At 33.6% G+C, this 23371-nt stretch overlaps 1 protein-coding gene across 7 annotated transcripts in view; it reads right to left on the bottom strand.

Annotated features, from left to right (window-relative positions):
* Positions 1-23371, bottom strand: part of LOC145245843 (uncharacterized) — a 98278-nt gene that overhangs the window by 8087 nt on the left and 66820 nt on the right. For all 7 annotated transcript variants that reach the window (XM_080107503.1, XM_080107499.1, XM_080107500.1 and 4 more), the window contains 2 exons: positions 18243-18455; positions 8463-8511 (listed from right to left, as the gene is read on the bottom strand). In XM_080107503.1, coding sequence (XP_079963629.1) covers positions 8463-8511; positions 18243-18455 — 262 coding nt within the window. The remainder of the gene's footprint in view (positions 1-8462; positions 8512-18242; positions 18456-23371) is intronic.

The following is a 23371-nucleotide window of genomic DNA, read 5'->3' on the forward strand; positions in this document are numbered from 1 at the left end:
CAGGATTGAAACCCGACCGTTTTTACGGCAGTCAAGGCTCCTAACCAATTACGCTACCATATATACTTTTTTTGTAGTGTTTTATTTCTATTTTTTTTATAAACAACAAAAAACAATTACCAAGAAATAAAAGCAGCAACGAAAAAAGTTCAATGATGATGGAGGAGAAAGGCAGTCACCCCTAGTCCCAGAGAAAGGGGGAGGGGATTATTTCCGAGATGGAATTAACAGTTTGTTGCATGATACATCTGCGCCAATAAAATCCGGTCGATTAATCTGCCGGGTTGCAAACAGCATAAGTCCTTTTGGTAGGGGATAGATGAAGAGAAATTCACAAACCTGTTTCTCATGTGAGTCCAATTTGAGGATGCTTTCCATTTCTTTTTTTTTTTTTTTTTTTTACACAGTGATCACCACTTATCAAGGCCCGGAAGCCACTCAGGGATAAGGGTTATTGCAAGTACATTACGTTAGTGTGGAGATTTGATGAAGCGTTTACTTAAGGGGGCGGTTCATTAGGAATTTTTTAACATTGGACTTGAACACATCCAAGTTGTAGTTTCACACTAAGATGTTACTGCATAACATTTTTTTAAAAAGTTTCAGTCTTTTCAACGCTTTTTCTTTTCAGAGCCCAACGAAAAACATCCGTCGCTTTCCATTGCCAACTCAAACACCCCTTTTTTTCTTTCTGTCCCTCCCTGCTTCTCGGCATGGCATCTGGCCTTGCATCAATTCTAAAAATTGCCTGACCCTAACAACATCACAATAATTTGGCTTCTATCCACTCTGCCCAACTTATGTCCATCCTTGGTCCTTATTTTTCTTTTTTTCTACCCCAGCATTTTCCGGGCCTAGGACCGTGACATTCCCTCTCTTAAAAAAAAGAAAACATCGAGGAAGACACAAATTCTTCTATTCCTTTATTCCTCATCTTTTCTTTGTAGGCATTTTCCCCGGATATTAGATGGCCTCGGCTTCCTCTCCACTTCATCAGTCAGGGATCCAGTCACTCCTGAGAAGTTCTTGCAAAATCTGCGATAATACCTGGCCATTCCTAGGAATATCCATAGACTCCTCATATTCCTAGGTTCTGGATATTCCTGGATATCTTTCACCTTGGCTTTATTCGGGCTCATCTGCCCGTGCCTGACTACGTGCCCCAAGTACCGACTCACTCTTTGCCAGGTTTATGGTCAAATTTGCCAACTCCAACTCCCGGAAAACTTTCCCCAGGGTCTTCAGATGATCCTCATATGTGTCATTGTACACCACAATATTATTCACATCACATCAGGTGCATAAAGGTCACTTGGGAGTTGCACATTCCAAAAGGCATAACCTTATACTGGTATGTCCCATCTGGGATCACAAATGCCAATATTTGCTTCGCCCTTTCTGTTAAAGGCACTGACCAGTATCTCTTCAACAGGTCGCATTTTGTGATGAAGCAGGCTTTCCTTATCTGGTCGAAAAAATCCTCTATTCTTGGTATTGGGTATGCATCCAACACTGTCAGGGCATTTACTTTTCAATAATCAGTGCAGAACCTAGCCGATCCATCCACTTTGTCCACCAGGACACATGGAGATGCCCACGCACTCTGGCTCGGTTCAATGATTCCATGTCATAACATATATCGAATTTCCTTCCGGATGGTTTCCAGCTTCTGAGGATTTAATCTGTAGGGGTGTTGTTTTATTGCCTTCTCCACAGTCAGTTCCATATCGTGCTCTGCCAAGCCTGTTTTCTGCGGTACTTTGAAAAATAATCCGGGATATTCTTTGTAAAGGGCACTCAGCTCCTTGTGACGTTGTTCCGATAAATGACCCAGCTTTTCCTCCAAGTTATTGAGGATCAGGGAGTTTTCAGGCTTGGCGGGCACATCTTGTCACTTCATGATCTCCTCTGCTGCTATCATTTTCAGTCTGCTCAGCCTTGCCGACTGATAATGCGTGCATGCTTCATTTTGGCCTGTACTTTGGTCATGTGTTGGTAGGCTAACTCCCTCATAGCCTGCAATTTCTGCCTCATCTTCCCGATGTATTCTGACACCCCCTCGATCGCTGGTTAATGTTTTACCCACTGCTCTTTTGTTTGGCTTCTTCCCGCTCTGCCATGGACTTACGTTCACTACTCGATTTATGTCCACCCTTGGTTCTTATTTTTCTTTTTTCTTCCCCCAGCATTTTCCGGGCCTAGGACCATGACACACCTAAAACCTGTGAAAGGTCCATGAAGCCTACAGACAGAGTTAACCCCTTCATTTGAAGAGATATGCTTATCATTTAAAATAACAGGGAACTGGTTGTGTCAAGTCAAGACATAACAGCCACTCCAGAAACATCCCCATGGCAGAGAGACACCTAGTTACACTCCTCAGTAATTGACAGTGTTACAGATCGATTTGATCGCAAATTTTATTCAATCAGACACTAGATTAAATTGCATGTGCAATCTAAAATTTAATTTAATCTGAGATTTGCATCTAAGACAAATTTTTATTTGGATATATAAATAAAATTTAATTTAAACTTATATTTGATCTTTAATTTTATTTAATCAGAGATTTGATCCAAAAATAAATTTAATCACATGTAATTTAAATATAATTTAAACTTATATTTGATCTAAAATTTAATTTAATCTGAGATTTTATCTATAACAAAATTTATTTACATATGTAGTAAAAAATTAAATTCAATCTGAGATTTAATCTAAAACCAAATTTAATCACATATGTGATATAAAATTCAATGTAATCTGATACTTGATCAAATACTAAATTTAATCATATGTGAAATATAAAATATAATTTAATTTGTGATTTATACTAAAATTAAATTTAATCTGAAATTTTATCAAAGACTCAATTTTATCCCATGAAATTTAATAAAATTTAATTTCTGATTTGACCTAAATTTAAATTCATCTGAAATTTAATCTAACACTAAATTTAATCACATTTGTAATATAAAATTTAATTTAACCTGACACTTGATTTAAGACTACATTTAATCATATATGTAATAATTAATTTAATCGGAGATTGTTTTATCAAAGACTAAAAAAAATTAATCTAAGATTTGATCTGAGATTAAATTTAAACTTATGCATAATATTAAATTTAAGTTAACATGAGATTTGATTTAAAAAAAAAATTTAATCTAATGTGAAAGGGTTGTGTTTGGGGACAATAACAATGCAGTTATGGAAATGATCTATTTAATAAAATAAATAACAATAACACTATCGAAAAGACTGTAATAATTTTCAATAATGTCTTGCACAAGATGGTAGATGCATATTTATTTCTGAATATAGTGTCTTGCACAAGATGATAGATGCATGAGTTTCCCAAATAGTTTTTAAAAATATCTCTTCATCAGGGGTGGGGGTGGGGAAAGAGGAAGCATAGACAGCTCTGGAACGTTGTTACATTATATATATGTGTGTAATATAAAATTTTTTAAACCTTAGATAATATCTAAGACTAAATTTAATCAAAAATTTAATTTAATCTGAGTTTTGATCTGAAGCTAAATTTAATCACATCTCTCTCTCTCTCTCTCTCTATATATATATATATATATATATATATATATGTATATATATATATATATATATATATATATATATATATATATATATATATATATGTATATGTATATTAGGTTGACAAGAAAGTTCTTGCAGGATTTTTTAGTTTGATTTCAAATGATGTATTTTAAAATAAGTTTTCACCATAATAACTTTACTTTATATATCATTTTAAAGAGCATTTTTCGCTTTATCTAATTGTTTAAATTATAATTGTTTTAAAACAATTATGTCTTCTTTTCAAAACATTGAATACAAGATGGATAAAAGCAAATTTGCACAATTTTCTTATTTCAAATCAAGCTAGGCCAAAACAGCTCACAATATCAACAAAGCGTTTGACCCAGGAATCACTAATGAATGCACAGCACAATGGTGGTTTCGGCGACGAGAGTCTTGAAGATGATGAGCGTAGTGGTCGACCATCGGATGTTGATAGCGACCAATTAAGAGTCTTAGTCGAAGCCAATCCATGCACAATTGTTTGAGAACTTTCTCCTGAATTAGACGTAACATATACAACAATCTTCAACCACTTAAGAGAGATTGGAAAGACAAAAATACTTCATAAATGGGCACCTTACAAATTGAACGACAACCAAAAGAAATGCTGTTATGAAGTGTCATCTTCCTTTCTTTTCTGCAACAAGAAAAACCCGTTTCTTGACTAGGTTGTGAAAAGTGTATTCTTTACAATAACTGGCAATGCTCAGCTCAGTGGTTCGATGCCAACAAAGCTCCATGATATTTCCCAAAGCCAGAGTTGCACCAAAAGAAGGTCATGCTGACTATTTGGTGGTCGGTGACTGGTCTTATCCATTACAGGTTTTTGAATGCAGGCGAAATCATTATGATGGAAAAGTACTGTCAATAAATGGATGAAATGCATCAGAAACTTCAACAACAACACCCAGCATTAGTCAACAGAAAAGACCCAATTCTCCTCCACGACAATGCGCGACTGCGCATTGCTAAACCGACCCTGCAGAAGTTGAATGACTTAGGCTACAAAATTCTGCCTCCTCTGCCATACTCTCCAGACCTCTCATCTATCGACTACCACTTTTTCAATCATCTCGACAACTTTCTGCATAAAAAATGCTTAAAAAACCTAAGCGTTATCAAAAACACGTTCAGCAACTGCAGCGCTACCAGAATGCAAAATTTTTACGTTACTAGCATAAATATGTTACTAGCATAAATATGTTACTAGCATAAATACGTTACTAGCATAAATATGTTACTAGCATAAATACATTTTTTTTGCGTTGGCAAAAGTGTGTTGATTCTGATGGTGTTTGTATTGATCAACAAATTTTGTTTGGGTGAGGGCGTACATGTTATGGTAACGTTCGCTAAACAATTACCTTCTACATTAAAAAAAACAACAAACATCGTTCAATTTTTTATTCTTTTAAGGATTTGATTTAATAACAAAATTCAGGGATCAGTTTTCAATGATAACGTTCTACTAAATTGAACACGTATTTTGTGACCATCACAAAGAAAAACATAGTCACGACATTTTTCTTGGTGATAGTCACAAAGTATGTGTTTAACTTCATAGAACGTTATCATTGAAAACTAATCAGTTTTCATTTTTTTTTTTTAACCTTAAAGTTAAGTTTATAATCGATGAGATTAACATGAAAAGAAAAGAACAAAATTGTAAATTGTGGAATTTATAGGGGGGGGGTCACTTTCAGAAACATCCGCCAAATCTCTTAATAAAAGAGAGTTGTAGTACCTATTTACAATGCCTTTCCACGGGACAGAGTTAAACACCAGGGGAATTTTTTAATGCGGAGAAAAGGAACAAAAATAAAAATGGTCCCATTCTTAATAGATTTCTCCACTGAGAGAGAACAAGAAATTGAAGTGTAGCATCTGAAGAACAGATACTACACTTTGATCTTGGCCCGAAGAGAGAGTTGTAGTAGCCCCCTACATCAAAGTGGTACCGAGCCTAGATTGGGTTGATTAAGCTAAAAAAAAAAAAAAAGAATTATTTTACACTATCGATATCATAAAAACTATTTCTTTTTATATAAAAGACATTTTTACACTCTAAGCTTGAATTACATCAAGATAAATTATCAGTTTAATTACTTTTCACTCACTTTGTATTTAACTAGATTTTTTTTTAACCTTCTTTGTCTGTCAAATAATTTACACTGCTAAAGTACAAATTTCCTCTTTATTCCCTACAGATATACGTATTTGTTATATAATGCCTTTTATTTTCTTCTTTTTTTTTTTACTAGAGTTGTTTTTTATTTAGTTCTCTTTTCAGAAATCATTTTCCACACTGCTCAGACATTAGCTTTTTTTTTTTTTTAGGTACTTTTTTTTTTTTTACCTTAGTACCAACTACACCATTTCCTTTAAACTGACGATTTCTAATAAAACAATCTATTTTAACTTTGGCAGAGACAAGTAGTTTTCGAGATATAATGACATGCATTATGCACTGTAATTCAATGTTCTACGCAAAAAAAAAGTACTTCTCTCCGCATGACACTGCCACCTACCCCCAATTTTTTTTGTGGGTTTTAGTCTTTGAGGGTGGGTATTCTGACAACATATATCGAGGTGGAACTTGGGCCCCATACTTAGACAGCCCCCTTCACTCACAAAATGGGGTGTGGCACAATGACGTAGCCCCTTTTAAGGGAGCTGGGGGCTGCTACATTAATAACCCCTATATCTAGCTTCTAACCTTGTGCCTGACTTTGTGATGCAGTTATAAACGTTTCATGCAGGTGTTTTTTGGGTTTGGGAACGTTAGATCATGTCGGTTGGGTTTGAGTGACAGGTGTTATGAAACTTTTAAAGGTCAGATTTACACGCGGATATCTCAAGTTGAAAACTAAAACATTGTGTGAAAAGCATATTTCTCTCTCTCATTCTCTCACTCTTTCTTTCTCTATTTCTCTCATTGACTTCCTTTCTCTCTCTTTCAATGAAGAAAGAGAGAAATTAAATATAATTTGATTGTTGTAAAGACAGTTGAGGTCTGCTCGCTGTACGCGATGGGTCGACTAAATATGTTTCCTAACTTGTTAACTGTTTAATAAATTATATTTTTATAAAAATGTATTTTGTCACTGTTTTCATACAAGTGTTCGATTTCAGTATACCATTAATGCCGACGACAGAGAGCTGCAATGAACACGCAACAAACGACGATGGGAAGATGCCTGCAATGACCACACATAATGCGACCCGTACCAAACAGTTATAGCCGACAACAGATCGAGCCGTTTTCGTTGTGTTTCCAGCATGTGCCTATCGTTTAGATATCGTTGGATATCGTTCATTCTCCGTGGAGCTGGTTGCATTCCCAAGATGTTCATCAACCAAGTAACCCTCCCGGGGAGCGATAGTACTACAGGGGTGTCTATTCCAAAACCCATTTTTACCACGATGAGGTTGGTTGTGTCTACGCTATACAATGTTCTTGACATGAGGAGGTTAGGGGTGTCTATTCCGAAACCCGTTCTTAACATTAGGACATTGGGGATTGTCCGCCAATAACAACTGTAATTTCATTTTTTAGGAGGAGGGGGCATGCTTTCACTGAGCAACACCGGTTAAAGGGCCCTTCTAGTATGTAATATTATAATATTAATTTTTATTATTTATTATTAACATTTTAATGTGAAAAATTCTTATATTTATTTAAATAATGTAATATTTATTTCTTGCAACTGTCAACTTTCTTTTCTTATGTGAAACATTCTTAAAAGTAAATAAAAATTTTTTTACAGAAAAGTAACATTCTTACACGGAACTACTTATAATAATAATACAACGACTACAACTAATTATTATTATCATCATCATTATTATCATTATCATTATTATTATTATCATTATTTTTATTATTATTATCATTATTATTATTATTATTATTATCATTATTATTATTATTATGATCATTATTATTATTATTATTATTATTATTATCATTATTATTATCATTATTACCATTATTATTATTATCATTATTATTATTATTGTTATTATTATTATTATTATTATCATTATTATTATTATTATTATTATTAGTCTAAGACTGTGATAAATTTCTTTAGTTAAAATATCTGTTGGAAGATATTTCATTAAGGATGCCCTACCACCATCTAGAAAACAGGGGAAGTAATCCAAGAATAACATGTCTCAAGAAATATGCTTTTACTTTAGAATTTTTTAGATGAGGATTGATTATTTCGGTTATTCGGACTACTGATCTCATTTTAAATATTATTTTCACAACGTTTCAATTCAGTAACCTCTGACCTTCTTCAGGTGTATTGTATCAAACTAGAGAGTAAAAGCTCGATTCTCAGTGTAGGCAATACTAAGAAAGCAATTGCGAATTACTTAAGACTTCTACCCGGTCAAGACTGATGAAAAAAAAGCAAACTACTACCATGGATAAAATAAAGAGTACCATTCTGAATTCTGTGCAGATTCCTGAGTTTGATAAAAAAAAACTTGTTAAGATATATTTGGAGAAGGTTGGTGGTTACATCAACCGAAACGTTGTGAAAATAACACTCAAGAAGAAAACAATGATCCAAATTAAATCTAATGTGATAAAAATAACTTAGTATTACGTGTATTATTTGGATTCATCGGACTACTGTTTTCATCTTGAGTGTGATTGTGAAAATCACACTCAAGATGAGAACAGTAGTCCGCTGAATCCAAATAATACAAATAACCAATCATCATCTCAAAAATTCCGAAACATTAATATTCTGTGGCTTAAATAATTTAATTTAATCTGAGATGTGATCTGAAACACGTTTAATCTGAGACTTAATCAAAAAAAAAAAAAAAAAATGTCATCTTACCTTTGGATTTGGCAAACGTATCTTTAAATATAGAAAGGGTGTCCTTTCCCTGAAAAATAAATAATTTTTTAAATTTTTTCTAAACGGACAAAGTGCGAGTTACAACGAGCTGGAACCAACTGAATCACCAAATATTCAAATCATCAAAACATGTATCCTAACAATTATTAAAAATGGTGAGTTTTTTGTTCATAAGAGTTAACCTGACAAATTTACTGTGTTGAGGTAATAGTGCTCAATAACAAGTAGACCTACAGATTAGTATAATTTTTTATTCATACAAATATTTTGGCGACATATATGAATACGTTTCAGCTTGCGCATTTTTCAAGGCTTAGTCTCATCAGTTCAACAGTAAAAAAGACGAATGATTTTAGTTCTGTTGGACTTGCCTGATGAAGTTATGTCTAGAATAAGGCGATAGCTGAAACATGTATGCACATATGTAGCTGAAATGTTTGTGTGTGTATATATACAAGAGGTGTGCAATAAGTAATGCCCATAACCCACTTCCCATAGCAGTAGAGCAACGAAACTTGGAACAGTTATTAGTCTTTCTCTACATAGGAACCACCCAGAGTTATGTATTTCTCCCATCGTTTGATGCAGCTCTGGAGACTGTTTTTGTAGAACACCCCAGTTTGGTCCTCCGACCACGATGTGACTTCAGAAATCAAGGTTGCATCATCTGGGAAACGCTTTCCTTTCAAAAACAACTTCATGGCTGGGAAGACGTGAAAGTCAGAGGGTGCAAGGTCAGGAGAGTAGGGAGGATGGGGTAGGATTTCATAATCACATGCCCGTGCTTCTGATCTGGCGACATGCGAGTTGTGGACTGGAGCGTTGTCCTGCAGGAGGACGGTACCTTTGCTGATCTTGCCCCGCCTCTTGATTTTGATAGCTTCCCTTAATTTCCTCAAAAGTGAAGCATAATAGGCTCCTGTAATTGTACCCTTTGCCAGGAAATCTGTCATCACTACTCCATCCTGGTCCCAGAAGACTGTGAGCATGACCTCGCCAGCGGAGGGCTGCATCCTTGCCTTCTTTTGGAGGTGGTGAGTCCAAGTGCTTCCACTGCATTGACTGAGCTTTGGTCTTTGGATCATAGTGATGGACCCAGGTTTCATCCTGTGTAATCAGTCTTTTGAAAAACTTTCACTCATCTTCTTGGCACATCTCCAAATTCATCCTCGAACACTCGACGTGTTCTCTCTTCTGGAATGGTGTGAGCAACCTGGGAATCCATTTGGCAGACCCCTTATGCATATGCAAATGGTCATAAATGATAGTTTCCACAGACTCTGTACTAATCTTGACATCTTGGGCTATTTGGCGAATAGTAATGCGCCGATCTTCCAAAATGGCAGCCTCAACTTGACGGACAGATGCCTCATCAATGGCAGAAGGGGAGCGACCAGGTCTGGGAGCTGTTTCCACAGACTTCCGGCCATGTTTGAATTCATGATGCCAATGTTTTACAAGGTCATATGATGGGGCATTATCACTATAAGTTTCTTTCATTTCATCAAAAGTCTCATGTGGTGTGCGTCCTTTCAAATACAAAAACCGGATCACTGCTCAACATTCAACAGGCTCCATTTCACATCTGACTCAGTTCAAACACCTGTAAAACAGAAACCACAATTAGTTCAGAGCTGTAATTTGACACATAATCCGTAGAGATATAAATCATTGCACATGCAAAATTTCAGCTAGATCAGACAAGTAGGAGTGGGTCAGGGGCATTATTTATTGCACACCCCTTGTGTATATATATATATGTATATATATATATGTATATATATATATATATATATATATATATATGGAAGTTTGAAAGCCGAGAGCAATGTGGAAAGATTATTCATCTATCACTCCTCTACTCACTATATAATAGTTACCAAACCAAGCTGCTGGCAAGTCCGGAGTACATAAAGTTCATTGGTGGTATGGAACTTTGATTAATTTCAGGAGAAAATATGTCCCCTTTTCAAAAAGAAATCAAGAGTATTATCCAAGGTGGTGAAAAAGACCAGTACTGAAGCAAGAGGCTAGTATCACAGTCAGAAGTAATTAGTTGATTGACTAAAAATTTAATTTTTGATATTTTTCGCTCAAGGGAAACAATTATGTTAATGGATTATATAGTGAATTCATAAGTTTCAACTAAATAAAATTATAGTTTTAGAATTAAGAAATACAAAGAATTATAATTGATGTCATAATAAATTTAATTATAACTGTTGGGATTTTTTTGTACCAATAATAGTGCATCGTCCCTGGTTATACTTTTATTATTTTTATTCTGGTTCTTATATTTGATTTTCTGTATTTCGTATCTTTTATGATTCTTAGTTTTGTATATTTTGAGGTTTGTACAAAACTTCCTTTAATTTAAAGAAAAAAAGCAATGCTAGCTCCTTGATGACGTCACGAGCCCAGCGCGAAATTCAGTCTCCTTTGGATTCCAGGCAGCATGGAGAGTGGACGCAGATTCATTGCCCGGCGCAGATATGGAATTTTGACAAGCCTTCTTCAAAGAAGAATATCCGGCAATAGAATACTGGGACGCGACGAGGAGTACTTCTGAAAACTATTTACATGGCTACAGTTTGCACGTATTTGGAAGGAGTGTAATTTTTTTAAAAGACTTTGAAATGAGAAAAGAAAAAGGCACATGCCTGACCACCATCAATTTGTGAGTAGGTTCCTAAAATTTATTGCATATGAGAGTGTGATTAGGAACTACTATTTTGAATCATAATATTGTGTTCGTTTTTGTTTACGACATTTTAATGAGAACCAGTGTTGTTTTTTTCATTATATGTTACCTTGGCGTTTTTTGAATTTAATGTCCGCAGAGGGGAAAATTTGCAACTAATTTTATTGTAAATAAAATTTCTTCTTTGTTTTGAAACAAGACCTTTATATTTCATTCTTTACCCCCCCTTTTTATTTCATGCTTTTATTTTTTTTGCAGGCTAGTTTTTTTCGCGTCAAATTTATCTGAAAGAGGATAAATTTGCGACATAACAATAAGAACTTAATTACGTATAGTTTTAAATTCAGATTAATAATTAATTTAACACAACCGGAAATTGAAAATAGTGTTTTTTGGGGGGAGGGGGGTAGTTTCTTATATGCAAACATATGTAAGAGATTATAATGTTTGATGTAATTTGGGTAAATATGGATATTTAAATTATAAATAATAAATTTACTAATTATTAAATAGAACATTTCTGGCAGAATATACCTAAATTAATGTTATTTGTTAATACGAATATGTGGGTTTTAGAGACTTTATTTCTAAAATTCAAAATGGCGTAACGAAAAAAAATATAAGGTATTTGCAGCTTCTCTTCCAATTTTTGGATTTTTTAATCATGCCCAAATACATTTTATTTCCTTTTGGTGGTTTGAGTGTCGATATTTCTTCTGATGAGTTAAGGGCAAAAGTGATTGATTTTGTGCTACGAAACAGATACTGCCAAGAATTGTAAGTGTGAACTGAATTAAAGGAATAAATTGTAAGATGATTCACATCATGAAATCTCAAATATAGACTTTTGTCATTTATTCATTATGTATATATATATGGATATATCTATACTTGTTGCCAAATTGAATATTGAAATGTTCATATCTTTGGTTCTATAGGACAAAACTACATGTAAATTTGCATGCTTTTTGAAGATTATAATATTATTCTATGGTTAAAATTTTATGACAATTAGTAAAAAAGAATCTATATTTTCAAACAAATAAAATATGCCCAAATTTGCCTACATTTGTATATATAGTGTCCTGGTAGGCCAGCTTTAGTTTTGCTGCTTTAGGATAAATTTTGCTTAAGGTTTTTTGCTTGGTTGTCTCCCCTGTGGCATTGCCAGGCCACTAATATATATATATTAGTGATGGGACAAGTTTAATATTTTTTCTGTTCCGATGCAATTACTGATTCCATACTAAATTCCCGATTCCAACACAATTACCGATTCCAATTCTTTTATAAATCTCTAAATATTTAACTATAGAGTTGTTATTTTTTCCCTATTACTGTAAAAACACGTGTTAAATGTGTATATATTTTCTCAAACATAAAAACACATTTGTAAAGGATGATCTATTGATTTTAGTTTTACTTGTGATTTAAAATCGATAAATATTTACTATTTTATCATCACTTCCAGCAGTGGAAGATTTTCCTTTAAACAAAATCCATTGAGAAAGACAATTAAAAGAATCGTTTTTGGCATCGAAAAATAGGCACAAATTTTTCTAAAATTTTCAGAGTCTTGATTACTGTTCATCTCCCAACACTAATGCAGATTTGTTGTTTTAGCAATATTAACAACTTCGAAATGCTGTTGTTATTTTTATTTTTTTTTTTTACTACCTTAGTATTTTTTTAAAAAGAGCTATATGCTCTTCTTGTTATTCATATATATATGTGGGTCGCCTTTATTTTTATATGGGATGTATTTATTTAGTTTTATTATTAAATATTATTACATGCATAAGCAGTATACCTATGTGCATGCATGTTTCTAGTTTTAAGCCATCATCAGCATAGATTAGGATCAAACATTAGCATCCACAGTCTGATACTGTACAAATGAGCCATTTGAGTGCAGTACTTTGTTTTTTTTACAAAAGGGTCACCACTTATCAAGGCTCGGAGGCCACTCGAGGATAAGGGTTATTGAGTGTACAGTAGTCAATGGGAACATATCATAATAATCGTTAGTAGAGGAAATTTGGTAAATTGGAGTATTTAATGGGACGGTTTATCAAGAATTTGTTTATGTTGGACTTGAAGACAACCAAATTGTAGTCAGCTGAAAAAAACAAACTAACATAAAAGAGTTCCATAGGCGTGCAGTTCTGAGAAAGAAGCTTTGTTCATGGAATCTACATTTAGATTTAGGCACAGATAAAGAGTGGTGAAAATTATTGGCCGTGGTTTCAGCTAGATGGGTGTTTTTCGTGAAAGATTGGCGAGAGGGGACCAGAGATTGGAGCTCAGATGAGCATTTGCCATGGAAATAACGATAAAGCAGAAACAGATTCGCAACATCTCTTCTGTGGGAAAGAGGTTGCAGGGAAGAGAAGTGGGCATCCCCCACTAAGCTACAAAGTTTATTTTGAACTCTGTGAAGACAGGATAAGCTGCTTCTAGCAGCTCCTGCCCAGATATGGCAACAGTATTCCATCTTTGGACGTACTTGACTTTTATATAGATAGAGAATTGCATCAGTAGTGAGATATCTTCTGGAGCGGTAGAAGGATCCCACCATCTTTCCAGCGACCTTGGCAACAGACTTGATGTACGTGTTCCATTTCAGATCAAGAGTAAAGGTCAAACCCAGAAGCTTGTCAAAACACGGGGCCTCACATTATTTATTGTTGAAATTGACAAAAAATGTAAATGGTTATCATTGTTTTTTAATGTAAACTCCATTTTTCGGCTGTCGAATTTCGCTACAATAAAAAAAGAGAACCAAGACTTCCAATAGGCATTAGTGCCTGTCTAAAATTCCTTATATTAAAAAACACTTGGATGTACTTAGCTTTACTGTTTTCCTGGGTTTTATCTATTTTGGCCTCAATATGAATGATAGATAATATTTGGGCTGGTGAATCTTTCGGTGCTTGTGAGGATATAATCATTTTTAAGCAAATGATGTGAATTTGTAGGCATTACAACATGACTCTCACAAATTTGAATTATTAAATTACGTTATCTCCCTTTGTTTTTAGACTCCAGAAAGTGCCAGCTATTGGCATTTTTCATTTGTTTTAAAGTTAATTTGAAAAGTTTAGAAAACATCATTGCTGTATAAGTTTTTGGTGCTTGTTAAGCTATAGTCAAAAACTTGATCTTTTAAACATATCGTTTTAAGCAAAAACAATATTACATACTTAATTGTCATGTAGAAAATAGTAATATATTAAAAAATTATGAAAGTTCATCAAGTAGAGCAACTACTATTGTGGTTTTAGTAAAAAAAGTCTATCGCTATAGTGTGGGAACATGATGAGAATTAGCAGTGAACTGGACGTTAACACATCCACCATGAGAGACAAAATGAAAAATCGTCTTTTGCATATGCCGCCACGCATCGCTTCCGCTTGGGAAGAAAAAAATAAGATAACCACAAAATAATTATCGACCAATGGCAGAGCTCCGCGCCTAAAATAAACACCTCAAATATCACAGTCGCTGGGAGTCAGTTTGCCACTATAAAATGAAGGATTTGAGGGAACCGAAAAGCGGGAAGAGGAAAGTCGCCCTGCTGCGTCAGTGAACGCACAGACGGATTCTCCCACCCGACCTAAAGAGATGAAGAAGAAAAAGAAATAAGGCACCAGTGAACTTAAGCCGACTATGCTCTCATGTTATGGGCCAAACGCCTTCAATTCTAAACAATGCCTAATTCACACAAACCAAAGAAGAGAGGAGGAGAAAGAAGACGAAGACGCCGGGCTGCTAGAGCTGATGAAAGAAGACTCTCACTTTCCAGTTACAAGTCAGGAGACGCATCACCAACAGCAGGATAACCGGCCTACCCTACCCCTCTCAATCATTCAAAAGATAAGTTACATTTTACGAACATTCATTCCTTGTCAATTCATACATACCTACAAACAGTTTACGAACATTCATTCCTTGTCAAGTCATACATACCTACAAACATTTTACGAACATTCATCTCCTTTGTTAAATCACATTCCATCCTACGAACACTTTGCCTCTCCTAATACAAATTGTTGGTAGTAAATAAAATCGGTTCTCAACCTTCAATATTCGTCTGTCTTTATATAAAAACTACAAGGCCATAATAGACAACAAATATTGCAGCAATGACATAAGTAATCTAAAATATTCGTTTAATAGTTATGTCCCCTGCATGTAGACTTTTACTGTCTACTTTACAATGTCTAAAGAAAAAAATGGGATTTTTCCCAATTTTCTGTAAAAATTACTTTTACTTAGATATAACTTTTTACTCGATTATTTTTCGTAATTTTTGGATATATTACTATTTTCGGCATGACAATTAAGTAAGTAATATTGTTTTTGCTGAAAACGACATATTTAAAAAATCGATCTGTCGACTCTATCTTAACAAGCACCAATCTCTGTCCCATTTGAAAGATCTTAATAAATTGCAGAAACATGTCTGTAATTTAATTGACACCCCACTTTCTCCTTCACTGCAATTTCTCTCTCACAGACATAATGTTGCTAGTCTGAGTCTTTTCTGTTAATACTATTATGACATGTGTTCTTCAAAATTGTCAAATCTATTTCCTGCTTCCTTTATTCCAGCTCTTTTGACTTGTTTAACTTGTTGGTCTAGTGGTCTCCATCAATTCGCTATTTTGATACCTCATTGTAATATTCTTATTCAAGTAGCTCCTTTCCAAGTGTAACATTACACACATGTACACACGTGACCCACATGTTGTATGCAGTCTACATCACAAGGAAAATAGAACAAGTAATAACTGGAATCTGTGTTAAATACAGGAGTAATCAAGCAGCTCAACAAAAATAACCTTCTTAGTGACACTCAATCTGGTTTCCGTTCTGCTAGATCTACAGCAGATGTGCTTACAGTTATATCTCATAAGATTAGCAAATCTCTCGCCGGAGGGAACCTTTCTAGAGCAATTGCTCTTGACATATCTAAGGCCTTTGATAGTGTATGGCATAAAAGTTTACTTCACAAGATCTCTAGCTACAGTATAGCTGGAAATGTCTTCTCAATTATTAAATCATTTCTTTCTGATAGGTTCATAAGAGTAGTAGTTGAGGGGCAAAAATCAGAAGCTCACAGTATTAATGCTGGTGTCCCTCAGGGGTCCATCCTGGGCCCAACTCTTTTCCTGATCTACATTAATGATCTTCCAAATCACATCCTTACATCATTTGTAGACATTTATGCTGATGACACTACCATTTATGGTAGCACATCTAAGATAGTAAACGACCAAGTTCTCTCCGATTCTCTCTCCTCTGATCTTGAGCACGTAGTACAATGGGGAAAGGAGTGGCTGGTTACTTTTAATGCATCTAAAACCAAGCTTCTCTCTTTACATCATCAACATTCTGATCCACATCTGGCATCAATTGAAATGAATGGCTCTCGTCTTCAGTTTTGACAAGCTTCTGGGCTTGACTATTACTCCTGATCTTAAATGGAACGCGTACATCAAATCTGTTGTCAAGGCTGCTGGAAAAATGGTGGGATCTTTCTATCGATCCGGTAGATATCTCACTGCTGATGTAATTCTCTATCTATATAAGAGCCAGGTATGTCCAAGGATGGAATACTGTTGTCACATCTGGGCAGGAGCTGCTAAAAAGGACTTGTCCTGCCTTGATAGAGTTCAAGATAGACTTCGTAGCCTCGTAGGAGATGTCCTTTTCTCTTCCCTGCAACCTCTATCTCACAGAAGAAATGTTGCGAGTTTGTCTCTGATGTATCGTTATTTTCATGGAAAGTGTTCGACTGAGATTCAGTCTATGGTCCCCCCTCGCCTAACTTTCACAAGAAACACTCGTCTAGCTGAAAACACTATCAATAATTCCCTCCACTCTTTATCTGTGCCTAAACCTAAACGTAGATTCCATGAACAAAGCTTCTTTCTTAGAACTGCACGCCTGTGGAATTGTCTTCCGTTTTCCTGCTTTCTGGCTGACTACAATATGGTTGTGTTCAAGTCAAACGTAAATAAGTTCTTCATGAGCCGTTCCATATAAGTTATCAAATTTACCGAATTTTCATTACTAACGATTACTATATTGTCCAATTTCTACTGTACAGTCTTTAACCCTTATCCTTGAGTGACCTCTTGGCCTTGATAATGTGGTGATGCCTGTATAAAAAAAAAAAAAACTTAACTCCTTTTTTGTTTTGTAACAATCACATTTATTTCGTCTTTTCTCCTACCACACGTGACTTCTCATTATGGCTCTGATTTCTCTCTCTCTCCTCTTTATAGTCTTTTTCCTTACAGTGACGTCATTTCATATTTCATATGCATTTCCATACACACGTCTGCACTCTGTCACACAAAGACTGCATGGTTATGGAACTCTCTTCCTGCTCACTGTTTTGTTTCTACCTACTAACTTGCTCTTTTCAAGACTAAGGTCAGTAGGCATTTCCTGTCTTTGCAATAATCATCTTTTGCTCTTGTTAGTTCCTTACATCAAGTGATTTCATGCCTTTTCTCAAGCGATTTCCATAAAAAAAAAAACGACACCATAAACCTGAATAGCTGAATAATGTTTATAGCAAAGAAAGAAAATAGTTAAACATTGTAGGGAGGCCCTCAGATGCAATAATGGGAATAATGTTTGAAAGTTTTGATCATCTATAAGATATAATGCTTTAAGTAAATTATGGATGCATTCTATGAAGTAATCAGTCTTTGCTTTCATCAAAGCAATTAGAGAAAGAATCATTCTAAACTCATATCAATTAATGATAGATAATTACCCCACAGACCTTCCATAGGATTAGTTGATAACGTGAAATTGTCAATGGAAAAGCATTTTTAAGTGATTATTTATTATTGTTTCCATATTAACAATCATCCAAGCTGGACTAATTAACTTTGAGCAATGCATTTTATTTGCTAGTCAGAATCAAATTTAAATTAAATTTCATTTAGGCCCAACTTTTAAAATCTGGTTGACTTGATTTTATATTTTAGATATGTACATCAAATAATGTTTCTATTTAAGCATTTGATTATACTGACCTTTTGTCCTTCTGGGTAGATGATAATTAGAATCTTTTTCAAGGAACCTTGCTGTGGTTTAGCTTGAAATTTTGCAATAGCAGATTCCATTTCGGCCGCAACTTTTTGGGGTGAATATTTCAGGTTGCCAGTTCCAAGAGCAGGAAAAGCAATAGATGTAATGCCAATATCCAATGCATTTTCTAAACATTTTTCAATGAATATTGAAATGTTCTAGCAGAAAAAATATAGGAAGAAAAATAAAGGACAAACATTAAACAATAAATATAAATGTACTACAATCAACTCTGAAATAAAATTTGCTTCCTTTTATCTACATAATAAAGTGTTGCAATGTAAGCTGATATACCTATTACAAGAATAAATGGACTAAATGCCAATATCCAATGCTGTTTTTTAAAACATTCTTCAATAAATATTGAAATATTTCTAGTAGAAAAAAAGGAAGAAAAACAAAAAATAAACATTAAACAGATTTACAATTAACATAAATGAAATAAAACTTGTTATTTTATAAGTGGCTTGGCAAGGCTACAGGGGAGACAACCAAGCAAAAACACCCTACACAAAATTTATCCAAAAGCAGCAAAACTGAAGCTGGCCTGCCAGGACACATGTATACAAATGTAAGCAGATTTAGGCACATTTTATTGGTTTTAAAATATATTTTTTTTTTTTTTACCATTTGTCATAAAATATTATTATAACTATAGATTATTAACTATAGATTAGTATTTGTCATAAAATTTGTCATAAAATATTAACTATAGATTAGTATTATAATCTTCAAAAAGCCTTCAAATTTTCATGTAGATTTAGGCACATTTTAGCGGTTTTAACATATAGGTTCTTTTTACTATTTGTCATAAAATATTAACTATAACTATAGATTATTAACTATAGATTAGTATTTGTCATAAAATTTGTCATAAAATATTAACTATGGATTAGTATTATAATCTTCAAAAAACCTTCAAATTTTCATGTAGTTTCGTCCTATTTATAATTGTACTAAAGTCAACTCTGAAATAAAATTTATTGCTTTTTATCTATATAATAAAGTGTTATGATGTAAGCTGATAAACTTATTACAAGAATAAATGGACTTACATAGACACAATAAATATAGTTACATCTAAACGTTGTAGCAGCAATTGATGACAATTATAGCTCCAAAATCATGAAGTGTATTTCTGTAATATACTTTTGTTAATACACTATTGTTAATTATATCACTGCATTTCTCTTGATTATTGCATGCCTGCAAGGCAACAACATAAAGTAAATGTAATTTTCCCTTGTTTCAAACCAAAACCAGCATATGCTAGTCTGTTCCGCCAATCACTTAGGCCAATTCTTACTGTATGCTTCCAGATATGTGTTTGTTTCATATCAAAATTTCTTACATTATTACCAGTTCTACAACTTCTCCCAATACAGTCATCTACAGATGAGGTCGCAGCCATTTTTACTCTCATACTAACATCTACTCCTATGGCTACCAATTTCATTGGGTTCATATTTTTGACCTCACACTGTCAGCGTTGTCTATTAAGTGGTAATTGTCCATGGTTTCATTGAAAATTATAGCTTTAAAACCAAAACCGACACATGCTAGTCTGTTCCAAGATATTTTGAAATGTAGAAATAAAAAAGTAAAACAAAATAACAAACATTGAACAGATTCATAAAAACTTAACACATTTAAAATAAACATAAATCTACTAAAATCAACTCTGAAAATACAATTTGTTATTTAACCATGTAATAAAGTAATATCCATTTTATTCTGTTTCATTGGGCATTATAGATTTCAAATCAAATCTTGCATTTTTTTAGTATGTAATCAGCAAACTTTTCATATTCAATAATTCCCAATTTTCAAATAATAGTCAAGCCTTTTTTGTGGCCTTATATTTATATAATAAGGTGTTAAAGTATAAACTTATCTACTTATTTCAAAAATAAATAGACTTACATAGACACAGTAAATATAGTTACATCTAAACATTGTGGCAACAATTGACGGCAGTTATGGCCCCAGAATCATGAAGTATACTTCTGTCACATAATTTTATTAATACACTATTGTTAATTATACCAGTGTTTGTTTTAATTATTACAGGCGTTCAAAGCAACAACGTAAAGTAAATTTAATTTCCTCTCATTTCATTGACAATTATAGCTTTCAAAACGAAACCAGTATTTAAAATGTTCTGGAAGAAAAAAAAAAAAAAGAGAAACACTATATGCAATGAACAAACTTTTATGTTCCATAGTTCCCAATTTCTGAAATAATAGTCTGGTCTGATGATATAGAACAACTTTTTTTTTTTTTAAGATTTCCTTGTATTTTCAAAAATATAAAATGGACAGAAACTGAAACACGTGTAAGTAAAAAAAAAAAAATGCTCAATCTGAGATTTAAACCAAAACCTAAAAACAGTGAGTCAAGTACGAGAACCATTACACTAGCTTGACATGATCTTTAAAAAGTGTTTTCAAACCAACTCATACTTAACATAAGGAATCTGTCATATTTCATGACCGTGCATGCACAGCTGTGAAACAGTTAACAAACAGATACAAATCCGGTGGCCTCCCTTGTACCAATTTTTAATTTTGACCCCCTAGCAGTGTTTTTTTTCCGAATGCAGATGGATCAACAAATTTTCTAAATGAATACCCTATATACGGAATTTCAAGTCTGTAGAAAAAAAATTTGTTGAGTATATAGGTTAAGAAGTCTACTCACACACACACAAACACAAACACACACATTCTCACTTTTATAGATATATAGATAATTATAAATCCTATAATTCTTTAGACATATTCACACACTCATATTAACCCATGTACTGTTCATCTCATGTCTGAGATCCACCTTACTTATTCAGCTGTCCTTGGCAAAATGCATGCAAGCAACTGTTTCAATCTCAATGCACTACAACAGCTTTCTTATGCTTCATAAAGCTGAAAGTCTTTTTTTAGGAAGAATTTATAAAGATATGAGAAACGGCTTGGGGAAGTGACAAATTATGGAGAAGAGAAAGAGTATGAAACCCAAGGAAGTGAGTTGTTGTTTATTTTTAGAAAGTGAGAATCAATCAATGAGAAGCAAGTTCTTCTTTGCCATCAACTCGAACATGGCTTCTCATTGGCTGATTCAATGAAGTAAGGAGGCAACAATTCTGCATCACAACAACTTTCTCATGAGAATTTTTGTAAGAGTATTGAAGAACATTTCTACTGTCGGTTGAGGTTTTCTTGATGCTGTTTTTCAAGTCTTTTATTATCTTCCACTAGGTTGTTCTCTTGTTAATTTAAAAATTCGTACTTGTACAGTTTAATCAAGACATTAAAAAATGAAAATATCAAAGAAACTTTTATATTCTACGAATATGGAATGAAGTTCTCTGGAAAAAAAAATTCACTTAATTTCATCAAGTAGTTTTTTTTTTTTTTTTACAGCGAAAAAACAATTTGTTATGATACTGAGCAAAAGGTTTGATTTTTAGGAAGAAAAGCTAGTATTAAAGATGGGGAGGGAGTGTCAATGCTTTAAATTGAGTTATCTCTCTGTAGCATGTTCTAAAAATCTAAACAAAAATTAAAAAATTCAAAGATGTCTACCTTCAACGTGCTGTCATAAAAACGTGTTTTTATGCTGTAAAAAAAAAAATACTCGATCAAATTAAGTAAATTTTTTTTTTTGAGATCTTCAGTTCAAAACGGATATGTACAATATAACCTTTCTTTTTCGATATTTTCATTTTTTAATGTCTTGAATTATCTGCACAAGTACCAAAAATTCCAATAAAAAACTTTGAAAGTCCTCAAAGTTTTTTATTTCTTTGTAAATTGGTGAACTTTCTTTACGTCTTTGTTTATAAACTTGTTAATAGTGCATAGGCATGCTATGTGCATGGGTCGATACAAAATTCTTTGCACGTTGCCAATCTATTGCATCTTAGTTTGTCAGTTAAACAGTAATAAATACATTCAGAATTCAATGTTGGAAATCAACTATTTTTTTATTTCTGAATATGCTGTAAATGTGACCGCATCTTCTGGCTTACATAAAAGTAAATTCTTCAACTGAGTCAATTACAGAATTCACACACATATTAGCCTTGCTTTAACTCATGATGCATGTACACACATCTGAGATTCACCTCACTTGATTCAGCTGTCCATAGCAAAAAACATGCAAGCAACCATTTAGATTGCAATGCAAGTCTGCACTACACTTTTCTTACGCTTCACAAATGATTACATTTGTTTAGGACTTAAATGAATGAAAAGAACATGGATTTAACTTATTCCATGGAAGAAACTGTTATGACAAAAATGTTGTTTTAATGAAAAATTTATTAAGATATGGGAAACGGTGAAGTGATGAATTATGGAAAGGAGAAAGAGAGTATAAAACCTAAGGAAGTGAAGAGTTTGTTTTTTACTTTTATAAAAGAAGAATCAATCAAGGCTTCTCATTGAGTGATTTAATCAAGTATCAGTACCTCCTATTCGTTTATTTTTAGACTTTTTGATGCAATTCATAAAAATGTTTTGAAACAAAAAAGTGTAATACTTACTTCATTAGGTTGTTCATTGGGTGGAATTGCTCCAAAGAAAACATATTTTGATGATAAATTACGGGCATTTGCGATTGCAATCTTTGGAAAGACAAGGTCATATTTATATTATCTATAACACTCATTTTGCATTTGTGTACCTGCTTTATCGAGTATAGCTTTTGAGAGTCTTCCATTTTTTAAATCTAATGAAGGATGAATACTACTGACAATAACATCCACCTGTCAAAGAGAAAAATTCATGTGTAAATTTGTAATTAAGAAATTCAATTTTGCTAATATATTAGTGCAAGAAGAAGACTTGAGATTTCTCAGAAAGGGTCTCATGGGTCGATTCTTAGAGCTTCATTATTCCTGATAATCATAAATGACTTCCCTATTAAAATTGCATCAAGACTAAGCTTCCTCCTTTTCACAATTACAAGAAACCTTCTCAACTGCTGATTGCCATAGCTATTGACACCTTAATTCCTCGTCTCAACATTCACAGGCAATATAAATTGGAACAAATACATTAAGGACATTGCCAAG

The sequence above is a fragment of the Euprymna scolopes genome, chromosome 23 (genome assembly GCF_053919585.1).
Source record: "Euprymna scolopes isolate OS-2025 chromosome 23, ASM5391958v1, whole genome shotgun sequence".
Taxonomy (NCBI): domain Eukaryota; kingdom Metazoa; phylum Mollusca; class Cephalopoda; order Sepiida; family Sepiolidae; genus Euprymna; species Euprymna scolopes.